The sequence below is a fragment of the Coccomyxa subellipsoidea genome (assembly GCF_000258705.1).
Source record: "Coccomyxa subellipsoidea C-169, whole genome shotgun sequence".
Lineage (NCBI taxonomy): Eukaryota > Viridiplantae > Chlorophyta > Trebouxiophyceae > Coccomyxaceae > Coccomyxa > Coccomyxa subellipsoidea.
Window position 1 is genome coordinate 495,924 of NW_005178029.1, and position 21,711 is coordinate 517,634.

General features: G+C 52.1%; 5 protein-coding genes across 5 annotated transcripts; 3 read left to right on the forward strand and 2 right to left on the reverse strand.

The window, feature by feature from the left end:
• Nucleotides 1-1,417: 1,417 nt before the first annotated feature.
• On the reverse strand, nt 1,418-3,278 carry COCSUDRAFT_57278 (hypothetical protein; the record flags this gene model as incomplete). Its single annotated transcript, XM_005645200.1, has 5 exons — nt 1,418-1,660; nt 1,948-2,147; nt 2,557-2,713; nt 2,860-3,009; nt 3,165-3,278. The coding sequence occupies 5 exons, from the start codon at nt 3,276-3,278 to the stop codon at nt 1,418-1,420; spliced, it is 864 nt and encodes a 287-aa protein (XP_005645257.1).
• A 791-nt stretch (nt 3,279-4,069) lies between these two features.
• COCSUDRAFT_57279 (Clavaminate synthase-like protein) lies at nt 4,070-9,071 on the forward strand (the record flags this gene model as incomplete). Its single annotated transcript, XM_005645201.1, has 11 exons — nt 4,070-4,110; nt 4,210-4,267; nt 4,434-4,613; nt 4,951-5,069; nt 5,244-5,367; nt 5,508-5,574; nt 5,744-5,879; nt 6,235-6,409; nt 6,760-6,929; nt 7,536-7,728; nt 9,012-9,071. 11 exons carry the CDS (start codon nt 4,070-4,072, stop codon nt 9,069-9,071), a joined length of 1,323 nt encoding a protein of 440 aa, XP_005645258.1.
• Nucleotides 9,072-10,025: 954 nt separating this feature from the next.
• Nucleotides 10,026-11,646, forward strand: COCSUDRAFT_30421 (hypothetical protein; the record flags this gene model as incomplete). The annotated part of the gene is made up of 3 exons (XM_005645202.1): nt 10,026-10,243; nt 10,395-10,489; nt 10,741-11,646. A coding segment is annotated over exon 3 (900 nt), but the record flags the coding sequence as incomplete, so codon positions are not given.
• Nucleotides 11,647-13,146: 1,500 nt separating this feature from the next.
• On the forward strand, nt 13,147-15,227 carry COCSUDRAFT_54206 (hypothetical protein). The gene is made up of 4 exons (XM_005645203.1): nt 13,147-13,297; nt 13,424-13,513; nt 13,659-13,724; nt 13,936-15,227. Exons 1-4 carry the CDS (start codon nt 13,151-13,153, stop codon nt 14,893-14,895), a joined length of 1,263 nt encoding a protein of 420 aa, XP_005645260.1. The 5' UTR covers nt 13,147-13,150; the 3' UTR covers nt 14,896-15,227.
• Nucleotides 15,228-15,982: 755 nt separating this feature from the next.
• On the reverse strand, nt 15,983-20,912 carry COCSUDRAFT_48376 (hypothetical protein; the record flags this gene model as incomplete). The annotated part of the gene is made up of 8 exons (XM_005645204.1): nt 15,983-16,498; nt 16,768-16,861; nt 17,305-18,367; nt 18,739-18,885; nt 19,036-20,025; nt 20,156-20,210; nt 20,337-20,431; nt 20,558-20,912. 6 exons carry the CDS (start codon nt 20,910-20,912, stop codon nt 17,931-17,933), a joined length of 2,079 nt encoding a protein of 692 aa, XP_005645261.1. The 3' UTR covers nt 15,983-16,498; nt 16,768-16,861; nt 17,305-17,930.
• Nucleotides 20,913-21,711: the final 799 nt, after the last annotated feature.

A 21,711-nucleotide genomic window follows, 5' to 3' on the forward strand; every position in this document is an offset into this window, starting at 1 on the left:
GGCTTAGATCAGCGCAGCCTTTGTCTGGGTGCACTCCCACGCCCGCTGACCCCAGGGTCTTTGCTGCCGAGGGTTCTTTCAGCCCCAACAGCAAGGCCATGTTGCTAGCTGTAACAGCTGACTCCCGAGCTGCAAACCACTGCTTGGTTCTCTGCTTTATGAAGGGGAGCTCGCTGTCCTCAGTGATATGCCCGGGGGGCGGCTCTGGCCGCTCAGGCAGGCTCACAAATCGGCGGTGCTGTTTTTTTTGACAAGTGTATCACCCCGTCATATTATTCGGACCACTGAGTTCACGGCTCCTTGGGGAGGCTGCAATTGCTGGAGCCCAGCGTGATAGGGGCCCTTTTCTAGAAGAGTGAGAATGCAAGGCGTGTCAGATGTGTCCATGAGGGCCAGTGATTTGCATCTGTATGGACTTGGGAATTTTTGCTGACAATCTGAGCAAGCTACGATATGTATTGCACATTTTACAACCCGGTTGATCAGTCCTCAAGGACCCAAGACGGAAAAAGCATGCAACAAGTCCACATGCTTGGGTCCTCCCAACACATTCAAATGGCCGGATATCGATGCAAGAATAAAGGCATGCAGATAATTGCTGCTTACTTGCATGTCGTTGTTCATTGCAGTCAACATTCATTGCCACACCTGGAATCCTCACTGCAGCTTTGCAAACTCGGCAACCCAGAGGCAATTCGTTAATATCAAGGGAGAAGCTTCTGGCAGTACTGGTGGTCTCTTGTTGCAGCAGGCTGCGTACATTTATTGCAAGCCGCCATAAAGGAGAACCACAGTCCTCTAAAACTTTGTTCTGGGCCTTCAGTATCAGCTGCTGCTAGCGCTCACTATAGACACCCCATCTCGTTGCCAACAACGCGATGCTCAACACTGCAGCCAGCCCTTTCAGTTTCTAAGAAAACCCAGCCACAAAATGGAGATCCAATGCATCAGCTCGGCCGAATATGCAATAAGTTCTGGCTGGTATACGCAACGACTCCTAGTTGTGGCATCAGGCTCCTAGTTGTGGCACAAAATGTCCCACCCATGCATGGTCTCCAACATGCGGAAAAGAACCCCAGTTCAGTTAGTGTGGCCCAATACATTAATAGATTAAAATATTGCCAGGTCCGCCTATCCACTTCCTTTTCTGTGCCCACAAGGCACCGCCACTCAAACTTTGCGCCAGGGGCGATTCGAATTTGGGGCGTTTGTCATCCGTCATCATGAGGCAATCGATTATCGCGCGCCAGCAGCTGCTGCGTCCATCCAGTTTCACAACACAAGAGAAGATACACCTAATTATTAAATGGCAGAAGCTGCAATTGCATTGCCGGCCACTCGCCATGGAGGGCCCTTGTCACACTGGGTGCATCCCAGGAGGAGGGTGCGGTAAATATATATTTTCCCGCAAACCTATCTAGACGCCGGGGTTGATGCCCTCGGGGAAAAATGCGCCAGGGGTGGAAGCAGAGCCCCCGTAGACGATGGCGAGCACCTCGGGAATGGTGCGAGCGAACGCCAGGCTGGCGGCGTTGGTGGGCACCAGGTTTGACTCGTACTTTGAGGTCAGGTATGGGACGTAGAGCGAGCCGTCGGCCGCAGGGGACGTGATTCCCTGGTCCTTGCCGCCGCCGACTGCCGCGCGCAGGTTGGACAGAGCCTGCGCAACAGCAGGGGTAATGAGCTGCTGGGTACAGGCTTGGGCAATCATGTCCTCTCCTGTATCATAAGCTACAGGATAGTATGCATCCAGTGGAACATCCAGTAGAGTTGGCGCCAGACTAACATTTGCCGCATGCACGCATGAGAATATTGTAAAAGTGGCAACATCTGCATGGCGCTTGAACAGTGCAAATGCTCCTGGACTGTCCCAGAGCAATGCTGGCAGATGAATGCTGTAGAGATTGGTGAAAAGATGGAAGGCAGCAGGGAAGAGGGAAGCCACACCTGGACAAAGTCAACGGTCTGGATCTTGTAGGGGACGACAGGGTAGGCGCCATCCTGGTACAACAGGGTTCTGATTATGCCTGCGTGGTATGCCTCAACTGCCAAAATGCCGCCGGCTGCTCCGAGCACAGTCTTGTCCGTGATGGCGGGGGCTGCTCCAAGGTAGGCGGTCACACCAACATCCTCAAACAGGAAGGAGCCTGCGCTCACATGAAAGCCATGTCAAGTTTTGACTCTTCAAGAATACTGCAGGCAGGATGTGGAGAAAGATCCCCACACCACTGGTGGGCTGTGCTAGCAGGGAAGTTAATGATCAGGCAAGCTAGCATGATGGTCAAAACATGCTGATAGAAAGACCAAGGGATGTTCCTGCTATGTCAGGAAGGAAAAGAACATTTTGAGATATGGACCGGCGCTCGGTTCCCAACTGGGGCCCACAAGTGTTGCCAGAGCCAAGCAACACAGCATTTTCTGAGGCATTGTGCATGCTGAGAATGCCTCATGAATGTATAGGCTTTTGGTCATTTATTTTCAGCAGATGCATGGCTGATCAGGCAGTGCAGTTGAAATGACTGTCAAAGGGACGGCTATTGAGGAGAGGAGACCCACCAAGGAGGAAGTCCAGGTCGTTGTCGTAGGGGGAGAACTTGTAGCTGGTGGCCTTGGAGCCCAGAGCAGCGTCGATGATGGCACTGAAGGCTGTGCCGATGTCGATCTGGGGGCAGGGGACTGCCTTGTCACCCAGGGCTGAGCGAAGGAAAGCCACCTGCAAACATGGCAGGGAAAGCGTCATCAATACAGAAATAAGCTCAGTCCAACCGTCCAGACCCTGAGAAGTATGATATTTGATTTAATCGAAGGGTAGGCAGCAAGGTGTGCTGAAGAACGAAGAGGCTGGGGAGGTGTGCTCACATGGTTGAGCTCGTCTTCGGCAATTTCAAGAGCGTACTGCTGGACTGCATAGCTCAGCTTGGCTTTCTGTCCGCCAGTAGAGCCAGGGCCGCCGCCAAGCAGCGTGGCGTTCAGTCCCTTCCCGAACGCAGCATAACTGTAGAACTCGGCCTGCCGTGACACACGCATTCGAGGTTCAGGGAGGTGACCGTGTTGCATGTCAAGAACTGTTAGCTGATGAGTGCTGTGGCTCCGTTTTGATGTATTCAAACATATGAACGTGTATCACTGTGAATCTCAGAGGTATACAGTCTTTTGCTTATCACCTCGAGGCACTCAAGATTGAGGGCGAAGTTGAGGATCTGGATGTCGGTGATTGCTGCGCTTGGGGCCGCAAAGACCGCCAAAGATGCCACAATGGCAAGGAAGAAGTACATCATGTGGACCTGAAACACATTACAAGGGTCTCAGTACCGAGAACAAGCCGGTGACAAACGGATCTCCGCTAAATTTGAGGCTGGACACTTTGTAATGTATACGGTTCACATCTGCATCCTGATAGAATCCCTACTGAACGTGGAACGCCTGCCGATAGTGCAGAACGAGGAAAGTGTCTCAAAGGTTGCTTCCATTGTCGGCCTACCCCAAATCTTGATATATACGCCGGAACCAACACAGGCCACCCCTTCTCGCAACAATCGAAAGCTCGTAACCAGAAAAATATCAAGTCACAATACGCGCACCGAATTCAATTACAATATGGGTTGGTGGAGTTCCCAAAGCACAACCTTGGAACCGTAATGGCCGGAATCCCGCCACCTCTTGACGCACTCAGTGCTTATAGTCTTGCAAAAAGAACCATTACTAGGCATGCCACTTGTTTCAAGACTCATGGCTGGCATTCAGTATGCATAGAGGACATTTTTGAATAACCTGTGGATGTCAACACTCTGCTGAACGAGCAGCTGGGACACCAGGGGACAAAAGCTCACCTGAACGAAGCTCGAGTGTTGGGTGCCCTGGTTGAACTTCACAATATACAGACAGATATACAATTGCCTCCGACAAGCAAGAAATTGTGTTTCGGGGCCAACAGCGGAAATCTCAAGACCCCCTCTCGTGGGGCCCTTGACACGTCAGCGGATTAGTGACGAATCTGGTCATGTGAATCTGGGGACAACAGCTTTGCACAGGATCGCACGCACACTGAATAAGTAGTCATTGTCTGAAAATGTGGGACCACATGGACAGTCCTCCCTCGATCTCTCTCCGGTGAGACCAGACCTGCTCTTATGAATCACCATCTAACTTATTGCTGGTCTGCCTCGATCATTGTATCCTAACTCGAAACTGAGTTTGATATTGCTGCAGGGAGGTTACACTAGAACACCTTCTCATCGCCGACACAGCTTCTGGCGAAATTAACGAGGTGATCAGCAAAGATCTGGTATCCATTGCTACGCTCTTTGGGAAGATAACAGACATCCTGCTGCATACTACAGCATGCATACTAGACAGCATTAATAGGATGGAGATTAAGTATGCATTGCAAGTACCAGATGACACACACAAAAGTGTCAGCTGCCCGTCTGCAGGGTGATCCTGCAGTTCACAGGCGCCTGCACCTGGCCTCCTTGGTGTACAACAGGTGGACTGAGCGGGGCACAGATCCTGCCGCCCTTGCAGCCCGCTTGATGGATGGTTCAGTGGATGCACTGGAGGACTTTGTGACAGCAGCCGATGACAGCTTGCCTGAAGGGACACAGCAGTCTGCTGTGAGCAGAGGATCCTCCGGAGAACCCATATCTGGCTCGAGCACCTGCAATTGCAATATTCCTTGCAGGCATGCAAACGAGCTGTCCTATGATGCATTCGTCTTGGAATACATGGCTCCCAATCTACCGGTCATGATCGAGGTGCGGTGGGTCTGCTGGGGTGCCCACACATGCACATTCCTTGCTGTTTTGGTGTTGAGTCCTACTGGAAATGTTAAAGCCAAATGCATCATGCCGGACATCACATCCCTGGGTCTCCAGCAGATTGACATTCGGCCTTGAAAGATCGCACAGGACCTGGAACCTTGTGCAAGAGATAAGGTGTGCGTGTGTGCAGGGGGTGACAGAGGGTTGGCAGGCTTGTCAGGACTGGGAGACAGCGGACGGCGGGGTGAACCTCCAATTTTTGTCAGAGAAGTTTGGTGATGCACGCATCTGGGCCACTGCCTCTGCCAGGTTTGAATATGAACAACCTCCTCCTTTGTAGCTTTTGCCGAAAGCTTGCATCGCAACAGGGCCCCGTCATGTCTGAGATCAGCAGACTTGGTGTGAAGTTGTCTGAAATCCTAGCTGATTTCTATTACATTATCTTGCTTTTTGTCTAAATGATAGCTTGGATGTGCTGTGCAGCACTTCAGATGGGTATGGAGGCGGCCAGAGGCACGACATGACAGTAGCAGAGTATGTGGACTGGTGGTTACGACATAAACAGGGCCATGAGGAGCAGCTGCTGTATCTCAAGGACTGGCACTTTGTGAACGAGTTCCCTGACTACAAGGCAGGCCTCCTCTTTTTGCATGCCTTTGTTGCTTGCATTGCCTGTTAGCGGGCCAAGTCAGATTACTGCCCAAAATGTCGGCCAGGAAGAAGATGAGAGTTACATCCTGTGCACAGGCATATGTGCTGCCAGAATACTTCAGGGATGACTGGCTTAATGAGTACTATGACATGCGCCAGACAAGTATGTTTCCACCTGTAGCATAAGCATTCTTCTCTGCTCCATTCCATGCCCATGCTTCATCTTGCAGTCACAGTCTGTACTGCTCTAAATTCCATTGTCTTGCCTCTTTTCTGAGGGAGTTCTGGTTGGTTACATGAGATGGAGATGCAAGCATGTTTTGACAGTGCAGGTCACCAGGCTGCTTCCACAGGCAATGGAACTCACAGTCAGGAGAACATAGTGACATCAGACTACCGGTTCGTGTACCTGGGCCCGAAAGGCACCACCACTGCACTGCATGCCGATGTGCTGCGCTCTTTCAGCTGGTAAAGTGCCCTTAGCAGCCCAGCTGTTAATCTTTGAAGTAATGCAACGTTTTTTTTATCTTGGGGACTTTGCAGCACTTTTGCATGATCAACCTTCACATCAGTGACTGTAGCAGCAAGCCAACTCTTTTGAGCAGGCCATCAAGTCATTCATGAACCTCTCAACTTTGCCAGCCTACTGTCCTTCAGGATAAGTGACAAAACGGCAACAGTGGGATCTTGTGGGCGTAGTTGTCGAGAATGCTGCATTACATCTGTTTCCTGAAACACATCTCATATTTTCTTCACGTCCGCCTTCATTAGCTTTCTAGCTTTCTAAATTTCAAACCTATTTGAAATTCATTTGCGATTGCAGGTCGGTGAACGTTTGCGGGCGCAAGCGGTGGCGGCTGCTGCCGCCGCAGCACACGCATCTGCTCTACGACCGCTTCGGCCGCGAAATGGCGCCCGACTTTGAGACTGACGGCTGCCGCGCGCAACACTTCCCCAATCTCGCAGCCGCCAGGCGACATGTCATCGAAGTCGATCAGGTGATCTGCCTGTTCTCCCACACAAATCAATGTGCTGCACTCAGCCGGATGTGAAGTTTCGTGAGGCTCATGGGGAAGTTGTGCGCAAGTGTCCTGAGACTCAGACCTGAGAAGGGTCAGCCGGCAGCAGAGTAATATTTTGTGCAACGGTGGGAGCACACCCAATGTCCTTGCAGCAAGCATGACATTTATTAATGCGTCAGTTTTAATCGATCTGCAGTTTCCCTTCTGTTGTGTGACCTGTATGTGCTGATGGACTTCAAGGCACTTGTGGCATCAGGCTGAGAGTTTATTTTTCGATAGCTTCTGGCCAGACAAGGTGACCATGAAATTCCTGGTGCTTATTCCAGGGTGTTGGCGAGGCCATATTTGTGCCGAGCGGGTGGCACCACACAGTGACAAACCTGGAGGACACGCTCTCTATCAACCACAACTGGCTCAACGGCTTCAATTTGCACCGGGGCTGGGCATTGCTGCGCCGCGAGCACGCCGAAGCCGCAGCCGCCATCGAGGATTGCCGGTGCGCTTGCGTGGGCCACCTTATTATATTATTGGTATTACACGCGTTTCCTGCCAAAAGGCAAGGTGCGTCCTGCAGACAAGCTGCAGTTTAAGGCTGCAACAACCCTACCCCTTGTTGGACTTGCCAGATCCAAGCAAGACCCAATCAACCGTGGGCACGGTGCTCAGTATATATACCGGCCCCCGCCAGCCGGGGCCACCTTTACCCTCAAAATATCCCAATTTGTGTCTCTGGCCCTTTGTACAGAGAAGACCTCTGGAAAGGGCACCCTCTCGCAGCAGGAATGTGTAAAAGACAGGCCTGGCTCATGCACAATACAGCGGAACATGCCTGTGAAGCATCTATCGCGCACAGACAAAAACAGTAAAGGGTCTCTGGTTCAGGTTTCTGAAATGTTCCTGCTGGTCAGAGACTCTGTGGGTTCAGTCCGCTAGCAGAGCACCGGGGGAGCACCTTTTCTCTTGAGTGTCCACAGCTGCAGGGAATGCTGAAGCAAGGGGCTTGTCTATAAACACCTTCATGCACCTGCTGGAAACCTTGGTCAGGCATTCATGACTGTATTCCTCTGGACCCTCAGGCCTCAAATTTTCAACATGTGCGCAGGGCGACCTGCTCCCCTGAGGAGTTTGAGGAGCTGGTGCAGCGCAACATGGCGGCCAACTGCGGCCTCGACTTCCGAGCGGCTGCCGAGTTTGTCGGCTGCATTGCTGCTCGCGAGCTACGCCTGATCAGGCAGCCTGCAATCAGCCGCCAGCAGAGGCTGATGCACCTGTTCAATCTGCAGCGGGCTCTGCCAGTCCTGGAGGGCCTCTTGGCAGGACTGGACGGCTGCTGCCATTCATCCATCGAGGAACATTCTGAGAGACTTAGAACATCCAGAGACGGCGGGCTGGCTAAGAGTTGTTGCAGTGTCGAGGGTTGTGAACAGTGCTGTGCGAAGAGTGCTGTGGGGAAAACAGCAATGTGTGGAAAGTGTGTTGAAGGCCGAGAGGAGGTGGATGTGTCTCTGGCGGATGTGCTTGGGTGTGAGAAAAATGACGAATTGGTGCAGATGCTGAGCAAGGTGGTGAGCAGGACGCGAGATTGGCTGGCATGTGAATGTGTAAACAAATAAATTGCATGGGCAGCGTATAATGTTCAATTAAATCATGCATTCTCGTCCTTGGATATGGATGAGAGGGATAGCATTGTCTTGTGTGTATTGTAGTGATTCACACATGGGCCATTCAAAATGGATTTCATTCAACAATTTCACAATCCACTGGATTGAATCCAGTGCTACAGTACATGTACAGCCAGCTCCTTGGTGTCTGCTAAATCCTTGATTCATTACACAATACCAACATATCAGCTGTTCCTGCAGGTCAATAGGCTCGTTACTAATTAGCTTGCTTTGGGACTGACTGTGGTCATGGCTCCATCCGTTGCGGCATCCCACTGTGACCCTTTTGACGCAAGAGACTGCAGCAAGCTCATGAGGCCATAGCCTTGCACATTTTTGTAGCTGAAGGAGAATTTCTTCAGCTTGCCTGCGACATCCTCTGGTGGATCCCTCAGCCTCACATTCAACAAATTTTTTGAACTCAAAGTCAAGCGGAACAGAGATGGCAAGTCGCCAAGCTCAACATGGACATCAGTAGCACTGAGACTCAAGGCTCGCAACTTCATCAGCCTGTGCACCTCCAATGGGGCTTCAGAGCTTCCAAAAGAGCTGCATTCTAGAATGAGGAACTTCAGGTTGCAAGCAGAGGGTATGAATGCTGGCACCTCAATCATGGCAACCATTTTCTTGTACTTATACAGATTTAAAGCTTCTTTATGCTGCTCACAGAACTGCAATGCATTGGCCCGACCCAGCTCCGTGACATCCAACATGCAGCGATCCGGAATGGTGAGACTGCTTGGAATGACACATCTCAGAGCCAGCTTCCTCAGAGGAAGGCCAGCCAATGACAGACCAGGCACCTTCAACTCTCTAACCATCTGGACTTTCAGCAACTTCAAGCTGGTCAAATTTGTAAGTTGCTCCAAGGCAGAGAACGTCTCCTCCAGCATAATTGGAGTTGGGAACATCCGCAGAGTGAGATCCTGCAGCTGCACGAGCGACGGTGGCAGTACGGCGAGAAACTGCGCATGTAAGGTCAGTGTAGATGATCTAGAGCTGTGCCAAAATGTGCGCATTAGCGCTCCTGTGACAATGATGCCAGCCTGGGTTGAAGCCATCTTATCTTGAATGGTGCTCAGGAACGGGGCCTTGATCTTAAAGGTAGTCATGTTCTGCAGTGGTTCAGATCTCCCCAAGCACACACCCATCTGTGAGGCTGTCTCATCAAAAGTAAGGGTGATGCTGGACGACTGACACCACCTCTTCACGGCCCACAGGAGCTCTGCAAGCCCTTTCAGCTCTAGCACGGGAGGTGTCACTTCGTTGAATTTTTTTGATACCCTACATGCCCGCGCCCAGTCTTTCGTGGCCATGTGACTGCTGATGCGCTGAAGCATCTCCTCAGGAAGATCATTAATTGTCATGCTCCTTCCCGCGGCCTGCCCGATCTTAGAGGCTTTGACATCCTCTGCCATCTGCATGGAAGCTATTACGTGATTCAACATCGCTGTACGATAACACATAGAGGTGCTGCATGTCGAAATCTTCCAGCTATGGGAACGTCAAGAACAAGACATCCGCATAAATTATGCTCCTTTCTTCCTGTTTTAACCGATCCAAAGGATCCAAAAAGAGGAGGAATTTTGCACACAGCTTTCTTGCAAGGAGATCACGATTGGTAAGCAATAGTTGAAAAGCATCACCTTGCAAGGAGAAGACCTTTCGTTATTGGGAGAGTGAGCTCCACGCTTTGATCCCCGCGTTAACACCATTCAACACGATGGCCCCAATGTCTTTCTGTCAAAGGTTTTGACCGGATGCGCGAGAATCATTGTTGACCCAGATGCCATCCTACTCTGTCGGGCAAAATCCACTACTTTAGTGGACATGCACTCCACTACATTAGTGGATTTGGCTCTCTTTCTGAGCACGCCCCTTCGGGGCGTGCAATAACAAAAGCAATGCTGCACATCCTTCAGATTTACCTACAACAATCTCAGCATTGCATAGTACCTCCGTCAAGCTAATTATTTCGGTCAAGCCTGTATCTATAGGATCGTGCGCTACTCGTTTCTGCGAAGACAGCAATGCCATTTGCCAGGTTACCGTTGCAAAGTAGGATTTGAAAGGGGGGTGGGACGGCCGCAAATGTTTATGGGAGTAATTTAAACGAATTCTTGAAGTCTTCTGTCGCTGGCCATGTGAGGTTCGCACTTTTGCCGGTTTTTTGGCATCCCCATCCTTGACTTGTTTGGACTCAGCTAATCGAATGTCACGACCATCGACGTGCATGTCTACTTCTTTCGTAGTGACTGCATGCCCTGCCAAGCCAATTCCTTGAAATGAAATGCGTGCAGGCAACACAGAGCGTTCACCTGAATTGAGCACTGATGCACCGGACAGACACTGAAGTCGTCTACAATCTAAACCAACATCAAGTTCAATTGTTCTGGTGAGCGTTACGATCCCTCTGCTGCTGTGAGTAGCCGTGGGTGTCTGCCCTGACCTGGCTTTGCTTGGAATGCCAATCTGATGAGGAGCATCTGGAGAGGACTGTGCACCCCAAAGAGTAGCAAGTAGCCCAGGTGCTTGTAAGGATAGTTGTATCACTTGTACTAGAAGGCATGCTGCTGATGTACTTCTCATTCCTTTAATGTCCTGGTGGATCACTTGCAGAAACCGTTGTGTGATGACTTCATGCAGGACGAATGGTCAGGAACAAGAGGTGGAGGGTCAGTGTCAAGGTGATACCATCAGCCGACACTCCTGCTCTGCTGCAGCCAGGCCGCAGATTTGGGAGGAACCTAGGCAGCACTGTGGCAACATCTGCACCGAGGGGACCCCGGAGGCCGGCCAGCGCCCTTCCATCCTGGCGGATCCCTGCAAGAAACACAGCTCAGCAGGAAGAACAGCAGGATGGCTTTGCAGATGGAGATGGAGAAGCCGCTGCTGCCTATTATCAGCCTCCGCCCTCACGCCGGCGTCTGCGGAAACAGGCAGCTCAAGAGGATAATAGACGGCTGCACCAAGCATGGGATGCGTGCTTTGATGACAATGTATTCAGGAACACATGTTTCCAAGCTGGTCAGCCTGCACGCCAAGCAGCACTGAAGCAGCAGCTGCAGGCAGAGTTTTTGACAGCTGCCAGAGCAGCCCTGCCCGCTTGCAGTCCATGCAGTCAGGCTGGGAGGGTGGGATCAGTGTGGGAGCAGGTGGAGACGATCAGCAGGCTTGTGTATGTCTCGATCAGCGGCAGGACAGAGGTCAGCCCCCCAGCATTCAGGTGTGGCGGGTGCAGTGCCGCCTTCACAGTCGATCCTGTGAGCATGGGATGCTTTCCTGCAACGCCACAGAGGCCGCTGGTTTACTACTCTGGAGCGCTCATGTTGCAGACGCATGAGCTCAGCCTCGCCAGCCCAACCTCAATGGTCGCCTGGACTAGCGCCCTGGAGGAGGTGCACGTCAGGAACGGCTGTGTGCCGTACGGGCAACTGAGTGGCCTGCCCAAAAATATCTGGAGGAACCTCCCAGTGGCGGTCAGACAGTGGCGCAGAATGGACATCGCCACACATGACCTCAACAGGCTTGGCGTGCAGCCCATCTGTTCGGAGGCAGGGCTCAGCGGTGACTCAGACTTGCAGCTCGGCCAGCCGCCGCCGCCCCAGGAGAACACTCAGAGGGAAGCAGCAGCGTCGTCATCGCCACCAGAAATGGAAGCAGGCAGCCTCGCGGCTCAAACTGGCAGAGATGCAGCTGAGGTGGGCCCGGCGACCCAGGAATCTCTGGACAGTCGTGCCTCCGGGGGCCCCACTGTGCAGTGTCCTTGCTGCTTTCGCACTTGCGTGGCAGCCATTGCTGACGCCTGCCTGGGACTCACGCAGCTCAGGGCGGCGGGCAAAGCCTCTGATTTCCTGCAGCCGAAGCTGCCCTATAGCCCCTTCATTGCTGATGAAGAGGTGAAGGCCTTGCTCGCTCAACGGAAGGCCTTGGACCCGGCGGCGCTGGAGCGGCCGGTCTGCTCTCAGTTCGTTGCTGCCACGCCAACCGCCTCAGACACGCAGCTGCGCCTATATGTGCAAGTGAGTCTCCTCGCATTTTTCTGGGATCTTGTTGCGCTTACTGATGTTGGCATGCATCTCATATATCCATGATTTTTTTCTCTTTTTTTCCTGGCCCCGGCTGGCAAGGGTAATACTTGGCAGCACCCTAGCGTGCCTTGCTTCAGGTGGTAAAAATACTGAATACCATGCCCACGGTTGATTGGGTCTTGCTTGGATCTGGCGAGTTCAACAAGGGGTAGGGTTATGGCAGCCTTAAATTGCAGCTCTGCAGGATGTACCTTGCTTGGCAGGAAAGCGTGTAACAAGAAGATGTGCTGGTGCTTTGGAGCCGGTCTGACACTCCCGCATGTGCTTGTGCGTAGGGCGTGGCAGCAGCAGTTTGCCGCCACGGGTATGTTCTCGTGGCGGCAAACCTGTTCACACCGGAGTGCTTTGTTTACTACGAGTTGCTCCTGCAGCGTCTGCTGAAGGAGTTCAAGCCTGAGGAGGGCAAGGATCTGAAGTACTTCTTCATTGACATTGCTTGCCAGTTTGACCCATATTGGCGAAGGTATAATCTTTCGTCCATCATGCCTGGCGTTTACGTCAAGATGTGCCCTGTACAATTATTGCATGGAACAATTTCACTCCTAGTGTCTAGTACTAGTCATGCTATGAGTGTGTGGATTCGTCGGAGTGCACAGCAGCGTCCCCTTTGAATGGTGATGTGTTGTGCTGGCAGGATGGTTCAAGGAAACGTGGAGGGTATGCCTGGCCTGGCAGTGGGGCCGTGGCATGTGAAGGCTCACATTCCGGCATGCCAAGAAAAGTATGGCGCCCGCCGCATGCTAGCGGCAGGAAACTCCTTTGGTGACAACATTGAACAGGCTTGGGCACATTACAGGAAATTTGCACACATCTTGAAGCGCATGGCGACTGCCACGCGGGAGGACTACATGACGGACCTGGTGAGTTCTCCTTTCATATGATGCAAGCTCTTGTAGCCTTGCTCGATGTTGCAGTTTGTAACCCTGTAGGTGCGAGAAGTGACAATGTTGGTCCATGTGCAGGCGATGGCTTGGCAGCGAAAAAAGGAGCGCAGGTTGCCCAAGCAGCTGCTTGAGTGGCATAGGAGGGCTGCTCGACTGCTGGCACAACTGCGGCAGTCCACGGGGGCCCTCAAGCAGGAGATTGCCCAAATCAAAGCCCCCGAGTTGCAGGTAAAATGCACCCCTCCTAGTTGCTGCACCTGTCTCTACTGATTCTCTGGGGAGATGCCATCTTGATATATCCTGCAGTCTGCAATGCTTTGCATGCTCGCTTATTGGCTGATGAATCAGGTGCAGGGTGGCGGTGGCTCAGGAGGCGTCCCATCACCGGCAGGCCAGGATCCTCTCCAAGGCGGCGCTGGTGCAGGCGCAAGTGACGAAGCAGAGGTGTGTTGGTCCTTTTTGAAGGCTCTTCTCTAGCATGGAATAAGTATCAATGGGTATGCTAGTGAGAAGGAGGTGCTCAGAGGACTCAGAGTAAAGAGCTGCCTCAGAAGAAAGTATGCAAGCAGATTGTTTGTTTTGCACGCAGGGGTCTGCCCGGGAGCAGCGGCAGACATCGTCTGAGGGGGCATCAACAAGCGCGCCCACCATCCCGGTGCTGCTCCACTCTGCACCTTCAGTTGGCTGTACTGGTGCTTGTTCATATGACATGATAGGACATTTGACATGTGACTTATGACATGACAGGACAAGACATGACAGGATGTGCATACTGGTGGAGTTTTTGTAAAGAGCAAATGGGATGCACACCTTTGGAAGATACATAAAGATGCATGAATCACTGATGTCAGGATTCTTACTCGCAGGCCCGTCTTACATGGGAGCACCACTACCAAGGCTGCTTGGAGGAGTTGTACGCGCTGGGTGGCAGTGTGACTCTCGCAGCTGAGGGGCAGCAATCGCTCTCCGAGCAAATGCGGCATGAGCACCGCCGAGTCCTTGAGGGCAAGCTGGCAGCGTGGGAGCGCAGGCACCGGGTACAGCTGCGGTGGGTGGAGGCAGACCGGTTGTACCAGGAGATAGGGGGTCAGCGGAAGAGGTTCATGATTCAGCAGCTACATGCTTCCATTGCAGCCAGGTTCGTGGATTACTACGCCCTACAGAGACAGCTGGAGACAGCGGCATATCGTGAGCGCACTAGCCTGAAGCGGTTGCGGCGCCAGATGGAAGCCATCGTGTCCAAAGTCAGCGATGACATCCTTCAGCTGCGGCGCTGGCATGCCGCCCCTGGGGACTATCAGGGAGCGCAGTATGACTGCCAGCGCTTGACCGCCCCTGGCTTGCTCGCGGCAGACACATTGCCGTGGCAGCGACAATCTGCTCAGGCAGGGTTGCTGGCTAGGAAACTGGCCGCGCTGGCGGAGCAGCAGGAGCGCTTGAAGCGGTGCTCCGAAGAGATGACCATCGTGCGGCGTGAGGCCAGGGATATGGTAGTGTTTTATGAGCACTACGCCCAGCAAGTGCAGCAAGCCGCTGGGAGGGGAGAGCGCCGCCTGCCCAGCGCCCGACAAGTTCCCCATGCGGCGGAGCTGGGGGAGGCGGGTGTGCATGCAGCCCTTGAAGCTTTCCAGCTCGGGCAGCAGGTGGTGCTCCTCTCCAAGCTTGAACAGTATCAGCACTTGGGCGGCATGGCAGGCAATGCTGTGGAAGCGCTGCACGCCGACCTCACAAACCTGGACAGCGGCACCAGCTCCGACTCGGACTGGCAGGATGCGCGGTCCGATGCCTCCTCAGACAGCAGCGGCGGCGATGATGAGGACACATAAATATTGGCACATTTGAAAATTTGGCAATGAGCATCTCGCCTTGTCTGCCAATTTTGATGTTCTCGATGCTGTTTCAAACTTTGAAAGTCAGTAGCTTCTATATAGAGTACAGTAATCTTCTATAGAGTACAGTAATCTGATTGTTCTACAATTCATCAGATCCTTTTTGGGAAGGGAGTGCGCTGTGGAATCATCTGCCAATTGGCTCAAAAATCTCAAGATCTCTTAGCAGCTTGTTCTCTCCACACACTTAAAGCAAATAATTAACACAGAGTGCCAGCTTCTTATGTTGTTAATGTAAATATGCATTGCTGTTAAAAATTATCAGTTGTTCAAGCGAAAGGCAGCCTATTGAAACTTCCTGCAACTCTTGCAATTCATGTAGCTCTGAGCAGTGCCTCTCTCTATCTCATATAAGTGTCAAAATGTGATCAATGCCTGTCGTGAATGGAGGTGTCCCTGTCATGTTTTTAAAACTTTGATGAAGGTCCACCAAATTAAATTCGTTGAATTTTATTTTTGGCAGCATATCATAATATTATGATAAAATTATACGGCTAATACTACAAATTAATATTAGTATTAATACTTAAAATTTGTATATATGTACAGGTGTCCACGTTGTTAATAGTTAATAGCATGTTGACTGCCAGCAGCCAAAAAATGAACAGTATGAACCTTGACAAGAATTGCTACTTAGAAAGATTGCCTGCCAGGTTGTGAAGCTTCCTTAGTTAGAGGAAGGCCATGACCCACTGCCCACCATTAATGACAATAAAGACCTTCAGTCTTCAAAAGATTTGTATTGGTTCTAAGAAGATATGTCTGTCATAATGTGATTTTTTGATGACTCTTGGAGAGGTCATGTCAACAGTCGGCAACATGCGCCCATATGGCATGCATGTGACTCTGGACCAGATCCTCAAGGTGTAATTATAGTAAATATCTGGTTAGCTACCTATAGGCTGAGCATGTTGCAGTACCGTCATTGGCTTCACTTTCTACCAAAACCTGGGGGGACTTTAGTGTCCATGCAAGCCTGTGAGTGATCATTCTCATGTCGACAGCTTGTTTGGACCATCCAAATAAATGACCATGATATTAAAATATTTATCAGAAGCCAATTAGCCCTTCAGCTTCAATTAATGTTTAACGAGTCACCCATTGCATGGACTTTATCTCCACATTGTGAATTCGAGTTTCAAGCCTTAATATTTGCAGTGGCTTTAATTCTGCTTTGCAAGAATTATCAGATAAAAAAGAATAATGCATATATTTGACCAATTGGAGCAACAAGGCTTGAAGCCTTGCGAGCCGAGCTTGTTCAATATAATTAAATATAAAATAAATGAATGCAACAATAATATCAATCTGATCTATTGACAACAATATTACACTGTAGAGGCGCCTTCTAGTTATAATCGAGTGATTGCTTTTTAAGAGTACACTGAGGGCAATGGTGTGGCAAATAACTAGTGGGTACCCACTATTCACTTGCTACCAACACCGGTGTTGGGTAGCCATTGTGGCAACTTGCAATTGCCTGAAACGTTGATGCACATGTGTACGTGCCCACTGGCCACGGGCATGGCATGGGTTGCACCTGCAGCACAAGACATGCGTTGCTCATGAGCACATCTCGAGATGCTTGATGCTTTAAAGAAATTTCTCTCAGGTTATAATGTTCGACGGTGGTCCCACTGGAATCTCTTAATGGGTAGCCTTACGCCATTTATACTAGTACTGACCCGATGGCATCATTATGATCATCAGCATGATGCTTAAGGCTCCAAGGCTTTGGCCCGCGGCTTCAACCCGATTTCTACAGCACTTCTACACTTGGATCATACTCTTGCTTTCCTGAGATCTCACCTGTACATGACCAGTGCCCAGTGAATGAGGGCGGTGTGTGCATGCATGGCTCCCGCCTTCAAGGAAGTTCAGTGGTTGAAGATTACTAGGTTTCCTGCACACACAGCCGTGGTGCTTGAAGGAATTTCGAAAACCACACTCTTCGAGAAGGCATTTCAGGGTTTCGTTTGAGCAAGATTACAAAGGTGGCAGGTCCTATGTTCAGAGGTGTGCTGCCCCAACCCTGGACTGCAAAAGCCTCTTCATAGCGTGCGATACCTACAGGGCCGGTCAAGAGACTCTTTCACAAGAATACCATCAATAATCAATATTGAAAGAGTCTAAATATTGACGCTGAGTGCGTGCTGCACGGACAGCACGTCCTCAACCCTGGCGATCTCAGATGGCTGCTCGATGTAAAGAGATGTGCCCATCAAGGAGGGGCACCCACGCTGTGCAGCAAATTGACACCCCAATTCTGTCGCTTGTGGCACATTTGATTGATACACATCGCGTGCGTGTACCATAGCGTGGGTGCCGGCAAGATAAGGGCATCACCTTTGCGCCATCTGATGTGACATGCCGTGTGTCTTTATGCAGCGACCAAGAAGTGCGATGATGCTGAGAAGAATCTTGTAGCAATTCTTCCACGTTCAACATTCTATGTGAGTGGATTTCGACACCGACATCGTAGAGAAACAGCAAGAACGAGCCAGGCTGCTCAATGACAGATGGGGTTAATAATATTATAAGATAGGCTCAGGGGATTTATTTTCTTGCCCTCCACCGCCACTACCTTGTGGCGGTCAGCAGCAGTGCTCTGTCTTCAAGCAGAAGTGCTCCATCCCACTGGCCACTTCAGATTCGAAGGTTGAGCATGTGAGGCAACCGGGAGCAAAATTACCTTACAGATTGTTACATGCATGATATCTGGTTACCGTCATGATTGTTGCGCACATGTGCAGAGAGGGACAAGTGAGTGACTAATATTAGTTGCGTAGAGCGCATGGATGTGCAACGCCTTGTAGTGAGGCAGACTTGGTCACAACCTACTACAGTCCTCATTGCAATATCAAATTTAGGACATAAAAAAAATTGATGCTACATTTGCGTCATGCTCACACGCCAATTCTGACTAAGCTTGAAACTGACTTAGCTTGAAAGTGCAAAGATCACATTGCAAGTCACTCTCCAGCCGCCGGTGGGCGCCTCAGAAAGCGAAGGCACCTCTCGGGAACTGCCACCATCTGATTGCCCCCAATTGCTTCCAAGGGTGTTCTGCCTGCTCTGACTTCATCTGTGTCGCTCAACCATGCCTTCTGGTGTCCAGCCCCAGTTGCGTCTGTGATGGTGAGCCCGCAAATAACACCAAACCCCTCAAGCTCAGCACCGTGGAACCGTGTGCCAGGCCCAATATGCACCACCTCTGCCGTCCCCACTATCCTCCTGTCATCTGTTAGGACATAGACTGTGTCATCTGGCAGAATCTGCACGTCACTGTGCGCGCTCGAATGGCCTCTGGCTTGCGGCGAGGGGTTCAGCTGACATGCCAGCCCTGCGATGACACCCATTGCAGCTTCCATGTTGATCCCAGGGGAGGAAACTTCCAGGGACGGTCGACCTGCGCGCACCAACACACAGCTGCTTACAATCCGCGATTATTACCGCATTCAAGCAATATCTTCCCTAGTGTCTTGCTAGGATGTCAAGCTCAAATTTATTCCTGTTGTTAGTATTACCCAGATGACCCTTAGGTGCGGCACTCTACCACATCATATGTAGCAGGGTGCGTGAGTGACAGGCATGACTCAGGCAAAGGGGCAAGCACAGCATGTGGAGCAGGGTGCGTGAAAGACAGGCATGGCTCAGGCAAAGGGGCAAGCAGACACTTCAGCATTGAGAGACAAGACATGAACAAATCAACTACACCAGCGTATGAGAGCAGTCAGTTGACAAGTTCACAGGAATGACAGAGCAGGATTTTGTACATGCCTGCTGGGCCATCTGCAGAGCGGTAGGAGGAAGCTGGCTCCTCATCGGCAGCGAGCTCCAGAGCAGGATCAAAGAAGACCATGGCGCCAGACAGCGGTGACTGCTCCAAGGCTGACTGCGACTGCTCCGCTGCCGTAGCACTCCCACCTAGACAACACATGCCTGTCGTCAGCTTATTGCTGACAATTACCTGTCGATAAACCTTCGGGGTATGATTCGCATGGCATTATAACTTAGAAACTCACTGTGAGTGGAATCATATAAGCCAGGACAAAGAGAGCCATGATGGCTCCTCACCTTCTCCGGCGCGCGCCGCATTCTGCTCCTCAGCCAGCAACATTGCCAGCGCCACACCAGTTGCAGCCTCTTCGACGTTCATGGGCGAGCTCCCGGCAGCGCCTCCGAGAGCCACCTTCAGCCGTTTTGGATGACAGAGGGCCGCTGCAATGTGCCGGTAGTCGATCACCAGCACAGCCATTTTGGCCGGCGATGCGGCATGCCCCTGCATGCTCAGCCGCACGTTGGGGACTGGCACAGGCTGCGGCGACTCATCTGCCAGCAAGCAGCCGTGCAACGGCGACTGGCTCGCACAAGCTGTGGGCTGCGGCGGCACTTCGCTGGCCTCAGGCAGGACACCCTCTGCCTGCCCTTCTGGCTCTGCTGGGTCACTGTGCTGCTGCGCTGGCTGGTCATCCGCATCTGACTCAGAGAAGAGGTTCCCAACCTCGTCTTCGTCGCCCTCAGTGGGGGGACCCCAAAACTCTGCGGCTCTGGCGGTTGGGCGCCTGAGCCTGCCTCGGCTGCCCCTTCTGGGCCGATTGCTGCCACGCGCCCCGCCTGTGCCGCGGCGGCCACGCTTCCTGCCCCGACCCCGCCCATGCCCTTCCTGCACGCCCCCACCGGTGGCTGCCTCTCCTGCACCCCGTCCCTCCACATCTGCGCGTGCCCCACCGCCTTCCCCTGCCACCGCTGCCTCGGGCTCCCCCTGGCTATCTGTCTGCACGCGCGCCTCGAGGAACCATATCTCCATATGCAGCTGGGTGCCATCGCTGCCTGGCTGCACAGCGCGCACCAAACCAACAGGAGCCTTGGCAGCACGACCCAACTGGGACAAGTTGCGTGCTGGGAACTCCCCGTCGCGGTGCAGCGTGCTTGTGACGGCCCAGAGAGCGACACCAATCGAGGGAGTGCTCTCCCCCAACTGCGGCAGGTAGTGGCACTTGTCGAAGGTCCAGAGCAACTCGTCAATCTGCTTGAGTTTGACCACGGGCAGGCCGCTGCTCACTCCTGCAAACATGTGAGCGCCTCAATTGACTGGCTATCATTCCCTTCCATCAAATCTGCAGAAGTTAAAGCCTTCTCGGGTGTGCAACAGTCACCAGGTGATCAGAGCTTCCAGCTGAGAGCGCCCACTCACCCTTGTTAACAATGGACTTGGCCGCTTCCATCTGAAGCTGTGACTTCTTCGGCGCCTGTAACAACAATAACTTACAATCAGTGTGTTCAGCCAAACTCGCTTTCACTGCACCAGCAGCTTGACAGATGAGAGGCGTTCACAAAGCACATGCAAACATAAGGATCCTCAACAAGATGCCCACCTTCTGCCTTGCTGGTCTTTGCCGTGCCGGTTGGGCTGCGGCCTCAACAGCGGCTGTGATCTCTTCAACCGCCGCCGCACTCGGCTCCAGTCCACCTGCATGACAGCATCCATTAGCTGCCAGCGCATAAGATGTCCAGAGGAAATGGTGAGGACATGTTATTAATTTGCCAGGCATAAGATGTGTAGGCGCTGATCGTTACAGCCATCATGGATAGCTACCTTCTGGATGCTCAAATCTAAGCAGCCCTTCCACCCTGGCGAGCAGCGCGCTTCTGGTGAAGATCACTGGCCGCTGGCCTCTGTCAAGCAGGAACCGCTTCAGCTCTGCAACGGTGGATGAGGCCTTGAGGCTGAACGCAAGCCACCGTTGGACGATGTCCTGCTCGGCTCCCTGAGCGCTGAGCTGCCTGCGGCTGATCCCTGGCTGTGGCGCTTGCGAAGGTCCTGCAGCTTCTGCCTCTGGGGCTGCGGGACCCTGCATGCCGCCTGCTGCAGCTGTGGCGCCCCTCTGCGCCTGTCCTTGGGCTGTCTGGCCTGCCTGAAGTCCACTGGCCTGGAGATACGAGGCTGCCATCACTGTCCTGTTCAGGTTGGGCACTGCTGCCAGCAATCTGCTGGCGCTCTTGCTGAAGCTGACTTTCTGATTGAGGTGTCTCGTTGCAAAGATGGCGGTCGAAGTCGTCCCATTGTCTTCGAGGCGAGCCTGCTGACCACCAATGATGCCTCGAATCTTGCTTGATCGCCTATCGGCTCTCTTCCTCTCCAAGTCGCCGGTCTCTGCCTCTGAACGCAACGCAAAAGTCAGAGTTAGTTACTCTGTGTCAAGGTCATGGGGAGATTCAAAACATAGGTGTTCCCAACCTTCAAAGATGGAGTGCTTATTGAGACCTACCAATCACTCCTTGATGCATGATAAAATTCAACTTATCCTCATTGAGATCCTTGCCCCTGGTTTGGGCTGCAATGACGCAGTCCTCACAGCATTTGTGGGTAATATTTCTGAGCTCTGGATACTTTTCGCTCTCAATCTTCCCGCGAATAGAATAGTAGCCATTAGCTCTGGACAATGCTGAAGGTTCATCTCGGCCAAGGCAGCTCTGATGGAAATATCTGACCCCTGAGTCCACGGCATTGCAACGTTGCAATGGCACCCTTGCCTCTTGTTTGAAGACCCAGTCGGCAACAGCGTCGTGGCCGTATTCGTCCTTTGTCAGACCTTCTGAATAGAATCTGATAATATAATCACAACCTACACAGCGAGTCAAGCGTTCTGAACTTGCGCAGTTCGGATGAAGCTTCTCCTTGTCACTGCCACACTTGTAACACGGGATCCTAGCAATAATAAGTGACATGCTCGGTACAGAAACACATCA

Excerpts from the sequence above, each read along its gene's own strand:
- COCSUDRAFT_54206 (XM_005645203.1), top strand. The coding sequence starts at position 13,151 with ATGGCTTGGCAGCGAAAAAAGGAGCGCAGGTTGCCCAAGCAGCTGCTT. Across the intron at positions 13,514-13,658 it reads GCGCAAGTGACGAAGCAGAG|GGGTCTGCCCGGGAGCAGCG; the intron begins GTGTGTTGGTCC and ends TTTTGCACGCAG. Across the intron at positions 13,725-13,935 it reads CAAGCGCGCCCACCATCCCG|GCCCGTCTTACATGGGAGCA; the intron begins GTGCTGCTCCAC and ends TCTTACTCGCAG.